The 17085-nt window shown below is 37.0% G+C and overlaps 1 protein-coding gene across 2 annotated transcripts in view; it reads left to right on the top strand.

Annotated features, from left to right (window-relative positions):
- The window catches only part of LOC117991587 (synaptic vesicle membrane protein VAT-1 homolog-like), a 36899-nt gene extending 20113 nt beyond the window's left edge, over nucleotides 1–16786 (top strand). Inside the window, exons 2-9 of one of the 2 annotated variants that reach the window (XM_034979178.2) lie at nucleotides 3037–3166; nucleotides 4553–4768; nucleotides 7690–7841; nucleotides 11882–11985; nucleotides 12992–13047; nucleotides 14408–14602; nucleotides 14959–15166; nucleotides 16616–16786. In XM_034979178.2, coding sequence (XP_034835069.2) covers nucleotides 3037–3166; nucleotides 4553–4768; nucleotides 7690–7841; nucleotides 11882–11985; nucleotides 12992–13047; nucleotides 14408–14602; nucleotides 14959–15166; nucleotides 16616–16653 — 1099 coding nt within the window. In that variant the 3' untranslated portion in view covers nucleotides 16654–16786. Of the gene's footprint in view, nucleotides 1–3036; nucleotides 3167–4552; nucleotides 4769–7689; nucleotides 7842–11881; nucleotides 11986–12991; nucleotides 13048–14407; nucleotides 14603–14958; nucleotides 15197–16615 lie in introns of both variants that reach the window. The other variant, XM_034979177.2, reaches the window with a different exon arrangement.
- Nucleotides 16787–17085: the final 299 nt, after the last annotated feature.

Below are 17085 nucleotides of genomic sequence, written 5' to 3'. Positions count from 1 at the left end.
CTGCATGAATTACAGCAGCATCTTCCCATTTGGCTTGCAATATTTTACTCGAGAATTCTTTCCCGGCGGCATGCAGTTACTGTTTTGTTTATTTTTTGTTGGCTAACTTTAATGTAGGTATTTTTAGTACTGTTTTGCTTTTGGTAAAAGAATCGCACTTCCTTGTTTGCATCAATTCCGTCTGAAAGCTATTGTGAGGTATTAAGTGCTTTTTGTTGTTACGATTTCACCCAGATATTCATGGCATCTATGAGCCAAAGTTCCGTTAAATCGTTTTTGTACTGATTTCCATTAAACTATCAACTTTTTATGTATAAAAGTTTGCTTTTCTGCTACTGCATCATATTCTTCTTCTTTTAACTTATTTTGACACTCGGCCTTCAGTATCGGCCTACTCTGCAAAGTTGCAAACAGAGTTCTGCTTTACAACGAGGTTCACCATTTGGCAATTCCGTATTTGTTAATTTATTCAGTTATTAGGGCTGATTATAATATTGCAACCTCCATAACTTAGCGCCATTGTGGTGACCAGACAAATGGTAATGAGAGTCAAGAATGTGCAGACGTCACGGACTTAATGTGTAGTGTACAGACATACACATACCTAGATAAGAATCACGTTAGGATCATGACGCCAGGATAGACAGTGTGTTGGAGTTTTTGACAAAACTCTGTGAAAACGGAAAATATTAAAGTTAGCAAGCAAATTGTAGGTATAGTTAAAAACGCAAATAAAGAGAACTCGTTCTCGCCTATGCGTTATAACTGCTAGCTAGCTTACAAACAAAAGTTCTACACACGACCTGTAAAACAAAGGGGACTAAAAATCGAGCACAATTTAGACTATTATATAGGCAAGAAAAATCAGAAGTAATCACGCAAGCAAAAGAAAAAAAAATGGTGCAAATGCAACAAATAATAGCTCTCACAGGTAGTCCTACTGTACCTATTATGGTAAAGAGACAATCGCAAATATCGATTATTTCGACGCACGCGGTTTGTAACGCGAAGCACGTTCCACGAAGGTACTATAATTACACATATTTGCGCCTGCTACATAACATGCAGCCAATGAGAATGAATCATACACAAAGCACGCAATGTGTTTGGGCATAAGAGGCGCAAAAAATATGAATTTGTAAATCTAAATCGCGAATCATTAGAAAACGCGTTACTTTGTATAGGTACCGATATTTTGTATAGTGTATTTTCAAAAAAGTTATACTTAACAAATTATTGCTATTACCTTTTATAAGTATGTATAATTTTGGCTGGCGTTGTAGCTTTGTTACAGAGATTGAGTTTGAGTTTTCCCATGCCTTTGTTTTCCAGACGAACAAAATTGATTATATTTTAACGTTTTTGTTGACTGCATGACGATTTCAGTTAATATTTTTTAATTTACCTATGTCCTATTTGTATGCAACCACAACAATGCTTTAGTTTCCATGATTCATAACTTATGAATTATGATTATATTCATATTTATATTAAGTATTGTCATATTTAAATACTCGTGGCGCATTTATAATGTTTACTTATAATTTACTCCATTAGTAACTTTATTTATATAACACAAACATATCTTGGCGTCGTCTTTACCCGTGTGGAATGATTTGAACCTATGTATCTTTAATTCTAGTGGACCTATTACTTCAAACTTGGAGTAGGGCTTAAACGTTTAGTCTTCATGGGACTACAGCTTTTGCGTATAGTGCGCACAAACTTTTGAAAACTATTTAAACCAATATCAAATAACGACAGACGAATATAAATTTATCATATCAGCGACCCGCCCCGGCTTCGCATGGGTGCAATGTAGATAGGTAGGTACTAATGTGGTGTCATTGAGGTGTCATTGCCTCGGAAACTCTCAAATGAGAGCATTTTTTTCCGACCTAATTCACATTATTTCAATTTCTCTAGAGATCTCAAATTTTTTGAGAATTAAACTATAGCTACAAACCTTCCTCTTAAATCACTCTATCTATTGGTGAAAACCGCATTAAAATCCGTTGCGTAGTTTAAAAGATCTACGCGTTCATACATACATACAGACGCGGGAAGCGACTTTATTTTATACCATGTAGAGATGCTGCCGTCTTTTGTTAATAAGCAGTAAACTCCATTAAAAGGAATGTATCGAACTTGGTTGAAGTTTTGAAAGCATTCCGAATCAGATAAATTGATTTTATTTACTAGATAATTAGTATTCAGACAGCAAAATGATATATCGATTTTGTATCCTAAAGTATTGTATTGATGTAACGGGCAGGTGTCGTAGGGCGTGACGACCAATGATTGATAGATACCTTGAGACATGGACGGACATGTTTCAATATTTAAATGTGGTGTCTTTATGCCGGTCGTGTTCCGGCGCATAATAACAAATGGATGCCGCATTCCTTCGACTCACCACATTAATTAGGCTCCCAGTTTTATTAAATGGCAACGAGATCCTTATCACAGAGTATCGTGGTGACAAAGGACAAAATATTTCATTAATACTCATATTGTGGTACTTCTGAGAAATATTTTGTACTAAAATATAACGCCTAGTCCAAAAGGAACATTTTACAGAAACATATTTTATCTATTACATGATAATATGTACCTACATTGTACATAGTTAATAAACACAAAATTGCTGTAGATTTTATTTCTATTTCGAAGAGTGATTTACGCTAAGGACATCTAATCACAATAATTCAGGAATCAGGATTCATTAGGTCCAAAGGCCCACAAGTGCTGGTTTCTGCAGCACATAAATACTAATAGAACATAACATGTAGGTAGGTAGGTATATTTTCTAGAACTAAATTGCAACTCATTCCTGTCTGTCACAACGAAAAACACTGTCATAATGTGGACTTTAAGCATCTTAAAAGCACATAAATAGGATAATTTGACCTAATAAATAGTACAAAGTAACCTTTGGCCAGACCACAAACGACACGGGTATGTTCCATATTTTCTTCACAGTTGACACAGTACTAATTTTTTGAGCAAAGTCTTTAATATTGTTTTTCATTGCAGCGGCCTCAACTTCCAAGATTTGATCGTGCGGCAGGGCGCTATCGACTCTCCGCCCAAGACTCCCTTCATCCTCGGCTTCGAATGCGCTGGAGAGATCGAACAAGTTGGTGAAGGTGTCACCAATTTTAAAGTAAGACTCTAGTTTCTACGTTTCTAATATGTCTACCGTTTTGTCAGGCCTATAGGTTACAATTTAAAGAAAATCGTTCTTTCAATTAATCCAACTGAGAATTGAGTTAAGATTTCTAGGTGGAATAATTTGAATTCGCTGTATTCCAGCCGACCAGACTTTATAGCTTGTAAAGTAACATACTTACGTGCTTAAAAAATAGCAGCTATAGGTACCTACTGTAACATCATTCCACTTCTTACTATCTCAACAAGCCTTTTATGAAACTTCCAGTGACTCCTAACAGCTTGTTTGAAATTATCAAAAGAATATCATAACTTCTTATAATATGATTGTCAAAATTCATAAAGCCCTGGATCCGACCTCTAGAGACAGTTTTTTTTTTACACCAAAAAAATGGATCAAAAGTTCTATAGATATGTCTGCTTTGGATTGAGAAGACCCGCCCAAGTTGACGATGACGGTCAGGCGGTCAGGTAAGCAAATCCATCAAATAAAAGCGAACGTGAAATGCAGAACCCTAGACCGTTGCCTGTGGAGTGTGGGATCGAAACTATTAAACTATGTACTATGGTCGAAACCTCAACGTTTATCATGTTACAAATAGGATTTCTTTAAACCATAATACCTTTCTACTTTCTAGTGTATCTAAGTCCAGATAATGCTTCTTAGGAAATTGTTAACAATAACATAAGTAACTAACTTAAACGTACTCGTAACATTCTAAGTAAATATGACTTAGAACAAAGCAACGAACTAGTTAATGCGCTTAGCAGAAGTTAAGCTGGTAATTAAAGATTTTCATACTTTACCTTGCACAAACCTAACACATATGACGTTGTTTTAAAGGTAAGAAAGCCTCATAAACCTGAGACACTACTAGCACTAGCAGTTGATTAAAATGCTATTGGAAATTTGGGATATATAGGTAACTTTTGAATGAAATTAGTTTTGGACGACGCTACATGTATGAATTAAGAATTTTTTGACATTTTGAAGATAGTGTAGTACCGAAAAATTTATTAGCAAATGTTACTATAGGTGGATGCTTGATTAGAACTTCACAAGCTGAGTCAAGATAAGAGCAATACACTACTACAGAGATTTACAGTCAAGAAATGGAGATATATCTATCTTCTATAAGTATACTTAACTTACATAACACGAGATATAAACTGACTGACATATCAACTTAGGTATAGCTCAAACCGCTGCGCTGGGTCTAAAGACTTGCAATTTTGAACGTAGGCTTTTTTGATAAAGTGACACCACGAAGAAAGGATTTTTAGAAATTGCGGTTCAGTTCAGTTCTCGTTTCATAAACAGAATTATGTCAACATGTACAAATGAAGAGTTTTGTCCTAACATTTGAATATCTTGTCGTAGGTTGGAGACCAGGTGGTAGCCCTGCCGGAGTACAGAGCCTGGGCGGAACTGGTAGCCGTACCAGCGCAGTATGTGTACGCCCTGCCCGAGGGCATGTCAGCCCTGGACGCCGTGGCCATCACCACCAACTACGTGGTCGCTTATCTGCTCCTGTTTGAAATGGCCAACTTGACGCCTGGCAAGAGCCTTCTTGTCCATTCCGCTGGTGGTGGTGTGGTAAGTTCATATTTTTTACATTATTGTATAAATGAATGAATGACTGATATGAATGAAATTAATGAGTAACATTATCTTACTTTATTTTCCCTGTGACCTACCCTGTAACTACCTACAAACAATCGTTAAGTTTGTGCAGAAGCTAACAACAAAATTGGGTAGGTACATATCAATGATTTACAAAATTTTGGATTTCAGTCTGTCTCCGGCATTTATTAACAGTATATTTATAATATAACAATACGTTTTTATAATATTAAGTAATGACTCATCTTAATGTAAAGTCGGCCTAGCAGGCAGCACCTATTATTATGATTCCAAACATAATAATGGAGTGTGTATGTGCTTATTATCCAAGCAAAAAATAGATACAGAAACCGGTCCCGTCTGAGTCAAGTTTGGGCAATTAGTGCAAACCAAATAATTATCCACCAGCAAGATTAAATTCTGGTTTACGTGTAATCTCGTCTAATTAAAAACTAAAGTAGATGCTCCAGAGGAAAAGTATTTCCTGATTAAGATAAAGTGTGTAAGACAAAATATGGAAACGTGATAATAAAGAAGTCCATGACTTGCCTTTGTACTGTGCTAATAAAATTTTGATTTTTGAATGACCTAGATATTGAATGAGTTTAATGTTTACGAAAATGCAATGAGTAATTTTGTATGGAACAATTCAATGGTACCTAACTGAGAATTATACTTGAGTTCAATAGATATCTGCCAATTCAATGTTTGTCTGCTTGCTTTTCACGGCCCATCCATTTAACAAAATTTTAACGAAATTTGGTACATTGACTTTCATTCCGGAGAAGGACATAGGCTACTTTTGATCGCGGAAAATCAAAGAGTTCCCACGGGATGTTTAGAAAATGAAATGCACATGAATGAAGTTGCGGGCATCGTCTACGTAGTTCAGAAATAGCTTGCAACCTGGGGAAGGAGAAGGACATGACAATCATGTACCCACGCTAAATTACTTAATTACCCTTAAAGCTTAAGCTTTTAAACGCATTTTAAAGTAATTCTTTGATATAATGATCAAGCCACGATCGGCAATCGGCCAGCCCAGAGTGAAGATTGGGGCATACCCTTGCCAAAGCTGGGAGTTGCTAGACTAGATAGGTACAAACGGCACAAAGCCGTAGGTATTTTGTAAGACCCTTGCAAGACACTTATAGTTTCGTTATAGTGGACATCTACAGGTTGAGAGTTGAGACGGACGATGACGATATGTATTTACTGACTGAAATGACTTTTATATTCAAGGTATGATTTATAATAATGTACTTAAAATTGATTATATTGATCTATTGACACTTCTGAAAGTTGATAGTGCAATAATAGCAATAGTTAGTTACATAGCTCCCGGAACGGTTGGTTTTCTGCTATTACCCAGTGTCAATTACACCAACTAGATAGAATTGCAAAATACGAATGAAACCCTCGAAGAATGATTCGATAACCGCAATGTAATCAGTATCTATTTTATTTACCTAAGTATATTGTAAAGGATCCAAATACTTACTATTTCGTTTTATAAAAATAAAACCGATAAAACGGAAAGCAAAATATTAAATTGTAAATGTTAAATGATCCTGTATAAATAATACAGAAACCGAGAGAATTAAAATGTAAATTAGGCGTTCATTATAAAATACGATGCAATGTACTCGTGCGAAATTCTTTGTGTACTTCCATTAAATAAGTGCAAAATAAAATTTGCGTTGGATCTCTGACATACGCAAATAAATGAACTTCGCTAAAAATAATCCCATACATCATCGAGCCTGGAAAGTACTGTTTAATATCTTTGTATCAGCTCATAAACAGTAGGGCTGTAAGCCGTCATCGAAACCCACGATTTTTGCTCCTTTTGTACTTCGGTTATACCCGGATGGAATTTTTTAAGCATCTAAAAAAGTTGCAAAAGTTTGCTTGATCTAGCCTTCGTCTGGCTTTCCTATTTCCTATTCCTATTTCCTAGTCTCGTCACAACTCTCTCTACGTAAACTTCATTCGAGTCGAGGGTTCCGTGCCTGGAAGAGATCACTATTCTAGCGATAAAGCCGCCTTTGTAGAACATTGTACCTATCTACAATAAAGAAGATTTGACTTTTACTTTACTTCTATCAATTGACAATTACCTTTTTAGTTACCTTTTCTATACACATATCCTCTTCCACATTATCCGTCCATCCCTTCTTCGGTATTCCTAGTACAAACAACGTAAATTGTCTAATTGTACTGAATTGGGTGAGAAATTTTTTAGTGTTCCGAATATTTGCGCTTCCGCTCTGACGTCATTCATTATCCTCAGTGTTCGGAGTCAATGAGCTTTAATTCTAAATGGCATTTATAACTAGATAGGCCAGGATAATAAATGATTTTAAGGTCGAACTTACAATGTCGGTAGCCTCTTGCGGACTATAAAACTGTTCTCAAAGCTTAAACTCCATATAACTCCATTCAAAATCTCCGCTAAAATGTACTTTTAAAAGCTCTATTGAAACTTTAAATGTAGGTATTGCAGAATCTGATCGAAGTTTTTTTCAATGCCGTTTTTTTCCAATGTCGATAATTTCTTTTGGAGGTATTTTGGACATGGAGCAGAAAACATTCGTACTTATCTATTTCGTATAAATCTCTTTTTATATCACCTTTATAGAATCTACATATTTTTAGGACGATCTTAAAACCTTATGTACCACGATGGAGTTGCCCAAACTGCTAGACAATATAATTTTAAAAAGATATCTTCCTCAGCAGCGGACGTAGGCTCTATAGGATTTAAGACATGTTCAACTCTCACGTGTTATGTTAGCCTGGTGGACGGTACTTTTCTTTCTTACTCTTCTTACTCCGTCAAACGTCAAGAACGAATTCGAATGAAAGTTACTCAAATGTGTTTTCTTCTACAGGGTCAAGCCGTAGCTCAGTTGTCGAAGACCGTGGAGAACGTAACCGTCTTCGGCGTGTGTTCCAAGAGCAAGCACGAGGCGCTGAAGGCCAATAACAACAACATCGATCATCTCCTCGAGAGGGGTAGCGATTATACCAGCGAAGTCAGAAAGTAAGTTGTTTTTTTAATACCCTCAAACTACCTACGCCTGAATTTCGTGCTAGAAGGTGGATACGACCAAGATAACGTGAAATCGGGGAGATTGAGATGATTCGATTTCAGTTGAAAGTTCTTTAGTTCTAACAGTACTTTTATTAAGAGATTGACGATTGGGCATTGTTTTGACACAATGACTTTATTTAGTTGTGTTTCTGTAGTCAAATTGCAGAGCTAATTAATACTTACAGCCAGCAGCGACTAACCAGTGACAACAGAACGAAAGTTCTTTTTCACCCATTTCATCTTATCTAAGTTTTATAAATACGTACCTACTCATATTATGTTTGCAATATCCTCATGGTTTTTAAAAGAAAAGTTTAATTAAAGTGTGGCTTGTCCAAATTTTATTATTTAAATTTAATTTAACCCGTTTCAATTTGACAAATAATAAAAAGTTAACTTTCGCATGGTCCCGACAAAGAAGAGACGAATTTGTTTGCAATTAATCATATTTTGTCATCTGAAATGAGCACGAACCCGCCGGCACGGCACCCTCCACAGACTTTTGGCCTTTTTTGCACTCGGCATCTCTCTTTATAAAACACGTCATTGCTAAATAATATGAGGAATCGCAACATGAAATCACTGCTAAATATAGTTTAACTTTGATTAAATATTTCGTTATCAAAGTTATTTAGTTGTTGTCACAGACTAGAGTGGTTGTTGCAAAATGAGTTTATTTGTCAGGCTTTGTACATCCGTGGCTCTTGCGCAGATCTTCCATAGCATAGCGGCGCGAAATATTGACTTGAAAGTATGAGAACTTCATATTTTAATTCAGAATTTTGTGTAGGTACCTATTTCAATTTTTTAATCAAAAAGATAACTATACCAAGTGGGGTGTCATATGAAAGGGCTTAACCTGTAGGTACATTCTAAATTAGATTTTTATTTATTTTTAAGTATAATAGTTTTTGATTTATTTTGCAAATTAGTGCAAAAATACCAAAAAATACCTGAGTACGGAACCCTCACGGAAAACGTGGCAGGTTTTTTTTTCATTTGGGACTTAGGAGTAAGATGAGTTTCTTTTATATTACTCCTGAATTAAAACTCGTAAAAGTTTGCATGTATTACGAATGTTTCATGAACGAGTGATCGTTTGTGCTTTTATTGCATCTATTACGTTTTTATGGGCTATCAATCGTGCGTACGGGTGCGGTGTCTTCACTGTTTAGATCCGCGGTTTAGATACCAAGCTGTGTAACATGATAATAGCTTCAGTTTTTCGCCACCCACTGAAAAAATGTCTTGTACCTACGATAACCGAATTCTGTATTTTTTTCGCCAATTAATGCTTTAGTAACTTAATTCTTATTTCGAAATTTGAATTCAAGGTTATATATATATATATAGGTTAATAGTACGCGACAGGTTGAGATGGTAATCGGGGAGGGAATGCCCTGCACACCCGCACAGCCCCCGCGACACCCAGTGCGGGCGAGCGCGGGTGACGTGCGGGTGTGCGGGGCGTCCCCCCGTTTCATACCCTGATTACCATCTTGAACTGTCGCTTACTATTGGTATCTATATCTACATATTTATGCTATCTAAACTGTGAATTTTAGACAATAGCGCAAGAGTGCCAGGCGATCATAATCTTTTTTTTTTATCTTTTAATAACAGGCTTTTACATTTATGTACTTATGTCAGTTCGAGGTCGAATTTTTGCATCAAACTTCAAAGTGAGGCTGAGTACCTATGACAATGAATTCATAAATGAATGACAATGAAACTGAGTTCCAAAGGTAGGCGTTATTAACCATTCTCTTCATTAGACACCGGTCTTCCCATACATAAAATTTCACAACCACACAAGCAACAAACAGTAGCAAAATTGCGAAAGTAACGCCCTTAAATAAAGAATGCGCAAGAGCATCGGCTTCCACAAATTCCTCCGGCTAATAAACTTAATTGTTCCAGATCCCATGGTTTAATTGCTAGTTATTAGTGCCTACATACTTCTGTCCCACCCATATCGCTCGCACTTGAGCGATTCAAAAAGTCCAATTTAGTAAGAACCGCGGTAACTACAGTCTACAACTAAATAGCAGGGCTGTCAAAAAAACTATTTACAGTACGCGGCAGAAAGTAATGTACATTGGCCATTAGAATGACATTTCGGCTTTGTAGAGCGTTGTCCCTGTCACTCATACCTATATGACTTTTTGTCAGTCTCTACCACCGAGACAATGCTCTACAAATCTGCTATCTCCTTCTAAAGGTGAATGTACATTACTTTCTGCCGCGTACTGTACTATACCAAAAAAACTACACGATCAAGAGAAAATAAGAAAAGAATGAACTTGAAATGCACATTGAAATTAAAAGTGTAAATAATGAAAAAGAAAGTGAAACGGAATCATAAGTACCTATTTACTTATTTAGTTTTTATAAGCATTCGGTGATATTGTTGTCTGGTTTAATAAAAACTCCTAGCTGAAGAACGCTTTTGCTTGCAGTTTAGAATCACTGTTTCCCAAAAATAAAATGACATAGGGCGATGGCTTACGTAATGAGGCCTAAGGATTGAGAGAGTTCAGAGATGGAAAGAAACTGAATGCATTACAAATTAGCTTGTTGTAGTTGATGATAATGATGTTGCATTGCTCCAAACAAAAGCTTCTCAGATCCTGAAAGAAGGCTGATTGAAGAAGCCTGATGAATAACCAGCCCTATTACATGTTATATGGGAATACACTGGTAGTAAAGCCAAGGTCCAGTTATGTTGGGAATAGAGCGCTAATTGTTCCGTTTATAACTTGCTCCTTAGGGCAGCTGCTTCGTACCAGCAGCGAGGCATTTAATTCTTGTAAATAGACTGTTATTTTTATATCCCGTTAGCTCTTCAGTGTAAACAAATCGCGCCACAATCCCTTACGTAAACAACATGGGCAATTCGTAGTAGGTAGATACTATTTGTAGGTTGTAGGTGAGACAAGACGAAGTCATTGAAATTCGTTGATGAAAGGAATTAGGTAGGTACCCACTATTGCCTATTACCGGAATGAACATCTCAGCAATAACCACAGTTTTGAGTTTGCTATACAAAATATAATAATATTGCTATACAAAAATACACACAGGTCAAACACATAACCCTCCCTGTCGTCCCAGTTGGATAATTAGAACGTGACGTTTAGATCGGTACACAAGTTAGAATCTAAGACCGTATAAAGTTGTCATAATATTATGATATCTAATTCAAATCATTCCAAAGTTCAAATACATGCGCCCTTGGGTATTTTAGAGGATTTGAGAACAACATATTTTGTTCTCAAATTTAACATTAGAGTACAGTTAAATCAGTTAAACAGTTAAATCTTGGTACCTACCTACCTAAAACAAAAATCCTATTTTCATGTAACGAATATTTATTTTATTAGGTGCATATTTAGGTAATTTATAGCTTATAGCAAAATCATTTAGGAAATAATGTTAAACTACCCTACACAGTATAGTATTATGTCGTTTCTGGTATAGTACCAGGAAAATGCTATGTATCGTTAACTATAAAGTAAAGACATCGATATTCCATTCAATTTGTCAACAATACCGGCGGGTATTTGAATATAAAACGGATATTTATTGATAATATCGATGCCACTCACATATTGATGTTCCGATGTTTAACATGACCCTCACGGGTTGTCCTTGTTTAGGTTATGTCGATCGGTCAACTTGAATTCAATCGAACCTTGTTTTCAAATATGGAATTCTAATTTATCAGAATGAACTAAGAGCCAGCGTCCAAATAAAAACTTACAACGGTAATCTCTTCTTTCAAAATTTCAATTCGTATTTATAAAATGATTGTCTATTTTTTGTATTGTCTTTTATTTTAAAAACCATGTTTAGCACTTCGGTAAAGACAGCTACGGTTTCCCTAAAATTGACAAACCTCTATAGCTTCTTTACTACCTTACTATATTACCTGTACTATAGACTTATAGACGTAGCTTTTACTCATTGTAGATTTTTCTTGTACTCAGGGTTACACCGGACGGCGTGGATATAGTCCTCGATTGCTTGTGCGGCGAAGAATGCAACCGTGGCTACTCTCTCCTCAAACCAATGGGACGGTACATCCTCTATGGTGAGCTTTACTGTTATTTTAGATCCCTATACGAAATCTTGAGTTAGAATTAGTCACATAGATTTAAATCGAGGTTCAAGTAATACCTAGAATTTTTGATATAATTCATTTAGAATTGTAGAAGTTCCAGAACCATGTTATAGGTTTCGAAAGTGATTTTTGTAGAGTTACTACGAATCCCTACATAGTGTATAACCAGCATTTGTTTAATCTTTAAAGTAGTGGATCTGGGTACTAAAAATTATCACTTTTACGACTAAAATAAATAGTCTATGTATGTTTGCGCGTGTAAAAGGCAATTTAAAGAACGTCGATTTGGGTCAGTATCTACACATCAACCCGATATCTTCTAACAAAAGCGATATTTTATTTCGTCGTAAAAGCGACTGAAATAAAAATTGATGTTCACTTGATGCATCGGTGTTGGCTTTCTGTTTTGACTCTGATTTCGGTCGTAAAATAGGCAATGCCTTTTAGAAATGCCGGAGGCATTTTGTGTGTCTTTGCAATAAGATTTTATTTCCAACTCAAAAATAGTTTACTAATAGGTAAGTATAAAAAAATCTGATAAACTTGCAAGATTTATAATAAAAGTTGTGAAGCAATTTAACTGGTAGAAAAATGCATTGAGAGGTATATAACTGTCTAAGCAAAGTGACCCTGCCCCGGTGGCCACCAGGCACCAGTTCACGTATTAAGTAATAATACAGTCGAATATGATTTGATTTCGGATGAAGAGCTGCGTCAAAAATACTAGCGTGGGCCCCTGGGGCTCGCCACGAAATGTTCAATGTGACGTCGGTAAATCAAAATTGTTTGTAAAATATCTGTAATTCCCTGCTCCATTTTATCAATCATTGATCACTCAGCGTCAACATGATCAACAAGTCATGAGCGTCCTCGTGATGTGAAAGAGTTGACAAAATGCAGTGCTTTCGTTGAATGGTTTAAGCATGTAGAACTGTAGCAGCGAGTTGAACGCACTTAACAATGGCTTGTATCGCAGGATCATCTAACATCGTGACTGGGGAGACCAAGAGCTTCTTCAGCGCCGCGCGTGCTGTGAGTATATTATATTTTAATTATCTGATTCGACGGGAATGCGCTCCACGCAAATAAATAAGAGCCATGGATTTTAGTGTTTTATTGGTTTTATGCCCCTTTAAATCTATAGACTTATGAAAGGGAAAGTAATATATTTAAACCTGATTTAATATATTTTAACTGCGGTGACTGCGTGGACGCCTTCGGCCACCATGGGCTCTCCTGTTCGAGAAGCGCTGGTCGCTTCTCCCGCCATAGTACCCTTAACGATATCATCCGGAGGTCCCTTGCCACCGCCATGTGCCAGCTGTACTAGAACCTGTTGGTTTGGCACGTGTCGATGGCAAGAGACCTGATGGTATGACGCTCGTACCGTGGAAGATGGGCAGGTCGCTTGTTTGGGATGCAACTTGTGTAGACACTTTAGCTGCATCCCACATTCAGGCGACCTCCTCTATGGCGGGTGCAGCGGCCATCAGCGCCGAACAGGCCAAGAGGCGCAAATATGAAAACCTCGATGGGAGCTTCGTATTCGTGCCTTTTGGTGTGGAGACCTTGGGGCTGTGGGGCCCGGGGGCTCGTGCTCTTTTTGAAGAAATTGCGAAAAGAGTTATCGTGTCAACCGGGGACCCGAGAGCTGGCAGCTACCTTGGCCAAAGAATTAGTTTGGCCATCCAAAGGGGTAATGCTGCTAGCATCTTGGGTACAATGCCTCGCTGCGGTGGTCTCGCAATGTGCAGCAAATATTGTTTTCCAAGATTGTTTTATTCTTCGAATTATCATATTCTATAGTCTACAAATATATTATAATAAAGTCTAATTATAATACTATAAGTCTCATATTATAGTCTATAGGTACAAAAAGTTTTAAGGGTCTATAAAGGCTCTGAAAAATGAGAAAAAAAAGAAAAGTTTCACGTAATAAATCAGCCTTTGGATACCAGATGACACCAGGCGTTACTGCCACCATTAACTTCATTGAACAATCGACTTATACAAAGTATAAAAGAAGGAAAGCGGAAGCAATAAACACACTGTTTTTTTAGATATTTTAAACCATGGCCTTTTTCGGAATTTCGGAATTTTGAATCTTACTGTAAAAAATCTTGTACAATTTTCCAAATCGGAAGGCAGCCACTGATTATGTCCCTTAATAAATCATTTGGTTTAAATTGCATTATAGCTACTTACTTGTTTTAAATTCTTCGCGAGGGTAAACTGAGAGTAGTTAAGAATAGTAAGTAGAACAGCGACTCGCAGGTATCGCTTACTCTTCGAGACCAGGACTTTGCGGCAATTTTTACGTATTCATAATTTTGGCATGGATACCAATCTGTTATGTGGATGTTTAGGGTTTATAGAGATTTTGTTTTCGTAGTGGTGGCAAGTGGATAAAGTGTCGCCGATCAAGCTGTTCGACGAAAACAAGAGTCTGGCCGGCCTCAACCTGCGGCACCTGCTGTTCCAGCACGGCCGCGCCGACACCGTGCGCCGCGCCGTGGAGCGCGTGTTCGCGCTGTGGCGCGACGGCAAGGTCAAGCCCATCGTCGACTCCACCTGGGCGCTGGAAGACGTACGTATACACCTGCGACCAAGCCTTTTCATCATTTCAGCCTGCGGACATCCACTGCTGAATATAGACCTTTCCCAAACAGCACCACCACATCCGGTCCTCAGCTTTCCTCATCCAGCCACTTCCCGCCACCCTCTTTATATCGTCGGTCCATCTTGCTGGAGGGCGCCCCACACTATGCTTACTTATTTGCGGTCTCCACTCTAGAACTTTCCGGCAAGCATGGCCTGCCCATTGCCACTTCAACTTGTTGATGGTTTGCTATGTCAGTGAATTTACTGGCAATAAATTCTAGCTAAAATAGGCTTTCCTAGAAAAACATTTTATGTATTTAAATCCTCTTTATCATCCTACAGGTTGGTGAGGCGATGCAGAAAATGCACGATCGCAAAAACATTGGCAAGCTTGTACTAGATCCATCTCTGGAGCCTAAACCCAAGCCAGCAACACCCGCTAAGGGCAAAGCCGGGAAAGAGAAAAAACCGGCCAAAGAGAGCTCCGAAGACAAGAAGGACAAAGAGACGAAAGAAGAAGAGAAGAAAATAGAGAATGGAGACAAGAATGGTGAGGAGGTCACTAACGGTAGCGACGAAGGTCAGTCTCCATCTGTGACCAGGCATGCGTAGCGTAGACGCTTTACATAAGCGATACATATTATTATCTCGAAATAAGAATAGTATAGACCTCTCCTTGGCAGCTTAGCTAGCACGTAAGGATTTGTGAATTTTTATGTTGTCGCATTAAAATGCATACAAAGTTTCCGATTCTAATGAAATATTTGATGCATTCAAAGAAGCAGTTTTCTTTAAATAATTATAATTAATAGAAAAAAATGTTTAGAGAAAAATACTTTTATTTTACACAGCTGTGTTCTCGCCCTTTTGATATTCTATGATTATCTTTTTTTTTAAGATGACTCGGGGCTCCCATAACTTTTTGAAATAGCTATTCGGCTCCAGGTTAAAACCATTTGTACCCGGTTATCTTCTTTTTTAATCTTGCGTGCTTGTGACTCCGGACTTGAATATAAAAATTAGCATGCTTTCTTTTGCACATGTTTTGCAGGCTAAGTTGCCAAAAATTGAGAGGTCCTTTTATTTTGGCTTATTTACTACGCACATCGATGGCTTCGAGGAAGGCCCAGTGTTACACGATATGGCAGCCTTTAGACTCGCTTACGCAATTCACTTTTTTGATCAACGCTTAAATTATTGCTTATTTATTTACGTCAATAGGTACATTTTATTACGACAAGCAAACTTTTTAGGAATATTAAATAATTTATTAAAAACTAAATGATATTCGCGACTTAGCTTTTTAAAACGCCGCGCCGTGGGAATTAGATCCATATACTAATCAGCTGTTGAATGTGTTGAAGCTGGACAAACCAACAAACAACACATCAGTTAAAATAATATTTTACGTACCTACTTAGGATATAAAATGAAATAAAAATATGGATTCTGGAGTGTGTGTGTGTGATTCTACAATCAAGTTTACATTTCGTACATTATTGTTTGAAATTTTTATTGACTGGCTGTACAGCTCGGGCTATGATCTACAGGCTGTGAAAAAGATTAATTAGCAAGTACAAGATAGTTGCCATTTGCCCTAAAATTAATTTTAAAAAAGCAATTATAAAATCCGAATCCTTGTAATAAGTAGGACCCCTTCTAAAGGCTGTTTTTTGTGTACGTTTAGTCAGCTTGGTCATATGATGTCGAGTTTTTACGGAAACATGTCTCAAAATTAATATTGATAAAAATTAAAAGGTCATAGCGGTTGGGTATTTATTAGATATGCTTTCCTGATTTTCGTCGCTATATTTATTTATGCACTATAAAAGCAATTTTTAGAATATAAGTTTTGTATTGCCAAGATATGCGCCGGTTTCTTTTATTATTTCATTGTTTTATTGAAACACAAAATATACACTTTCAAATTCAAATAATTTTATTTCAAGTTCACGCATATTTTAAACTGATGCTAATGATGAGGATGAATGCTTTTCAGAGTCGAAAGAGAAGGAGAAGGAAAAGGAATCTAGCTGAATTGTCTCGCCAGAGAACAGGACCAGACAAACCACCGCCAATTGATTATATTATTTTAGAGTTGAAGCTGCTCCTTTGGACGTCCGCCTTGTGCTTACACCGGCGTCTCACTGTGTTGCCTCATGTTTATGTTTAAACGAATAAAAATATTTAAATATAAGTCTGAGTACGACCCTGTCCGATCTGGAACCCCCTCTATAATGTTTGGAAGTAATGCAGCAATCGGTTCGGACATTCTCGTACCACCTCTCTCGGTTAAGTTTAGTTGTACACGTTTTATCATCACATCTTAAATTCCTATATTTTATTAAATTATAAATTTTGACATTCACACAGCGAATTTGCAATGAATTTCAATAATATTCCATTTTAATTTTTAATCTGGCCTAAGTTCGTTGCTGAACTTTCGAACTTTCTTTATAGTTTTATGTT

Source organism: Maniola hyperantus, chromosome 20 (assembly GCF_902806685.2).
Source record: "Maniola hyperantus chromosome 20, iAphHyp1.2, whole genome shotgun sequence".
NCBI classification, from domain to species: Eukaryota; Metazoa; Arthropoda; class Insecta; order Lepidoptera; family Nymphalidae; genus Maniola; species Maniola hyperantus.
This window is presented reverse-complemented; position numbering and strand designations above follow the sequence as displayed.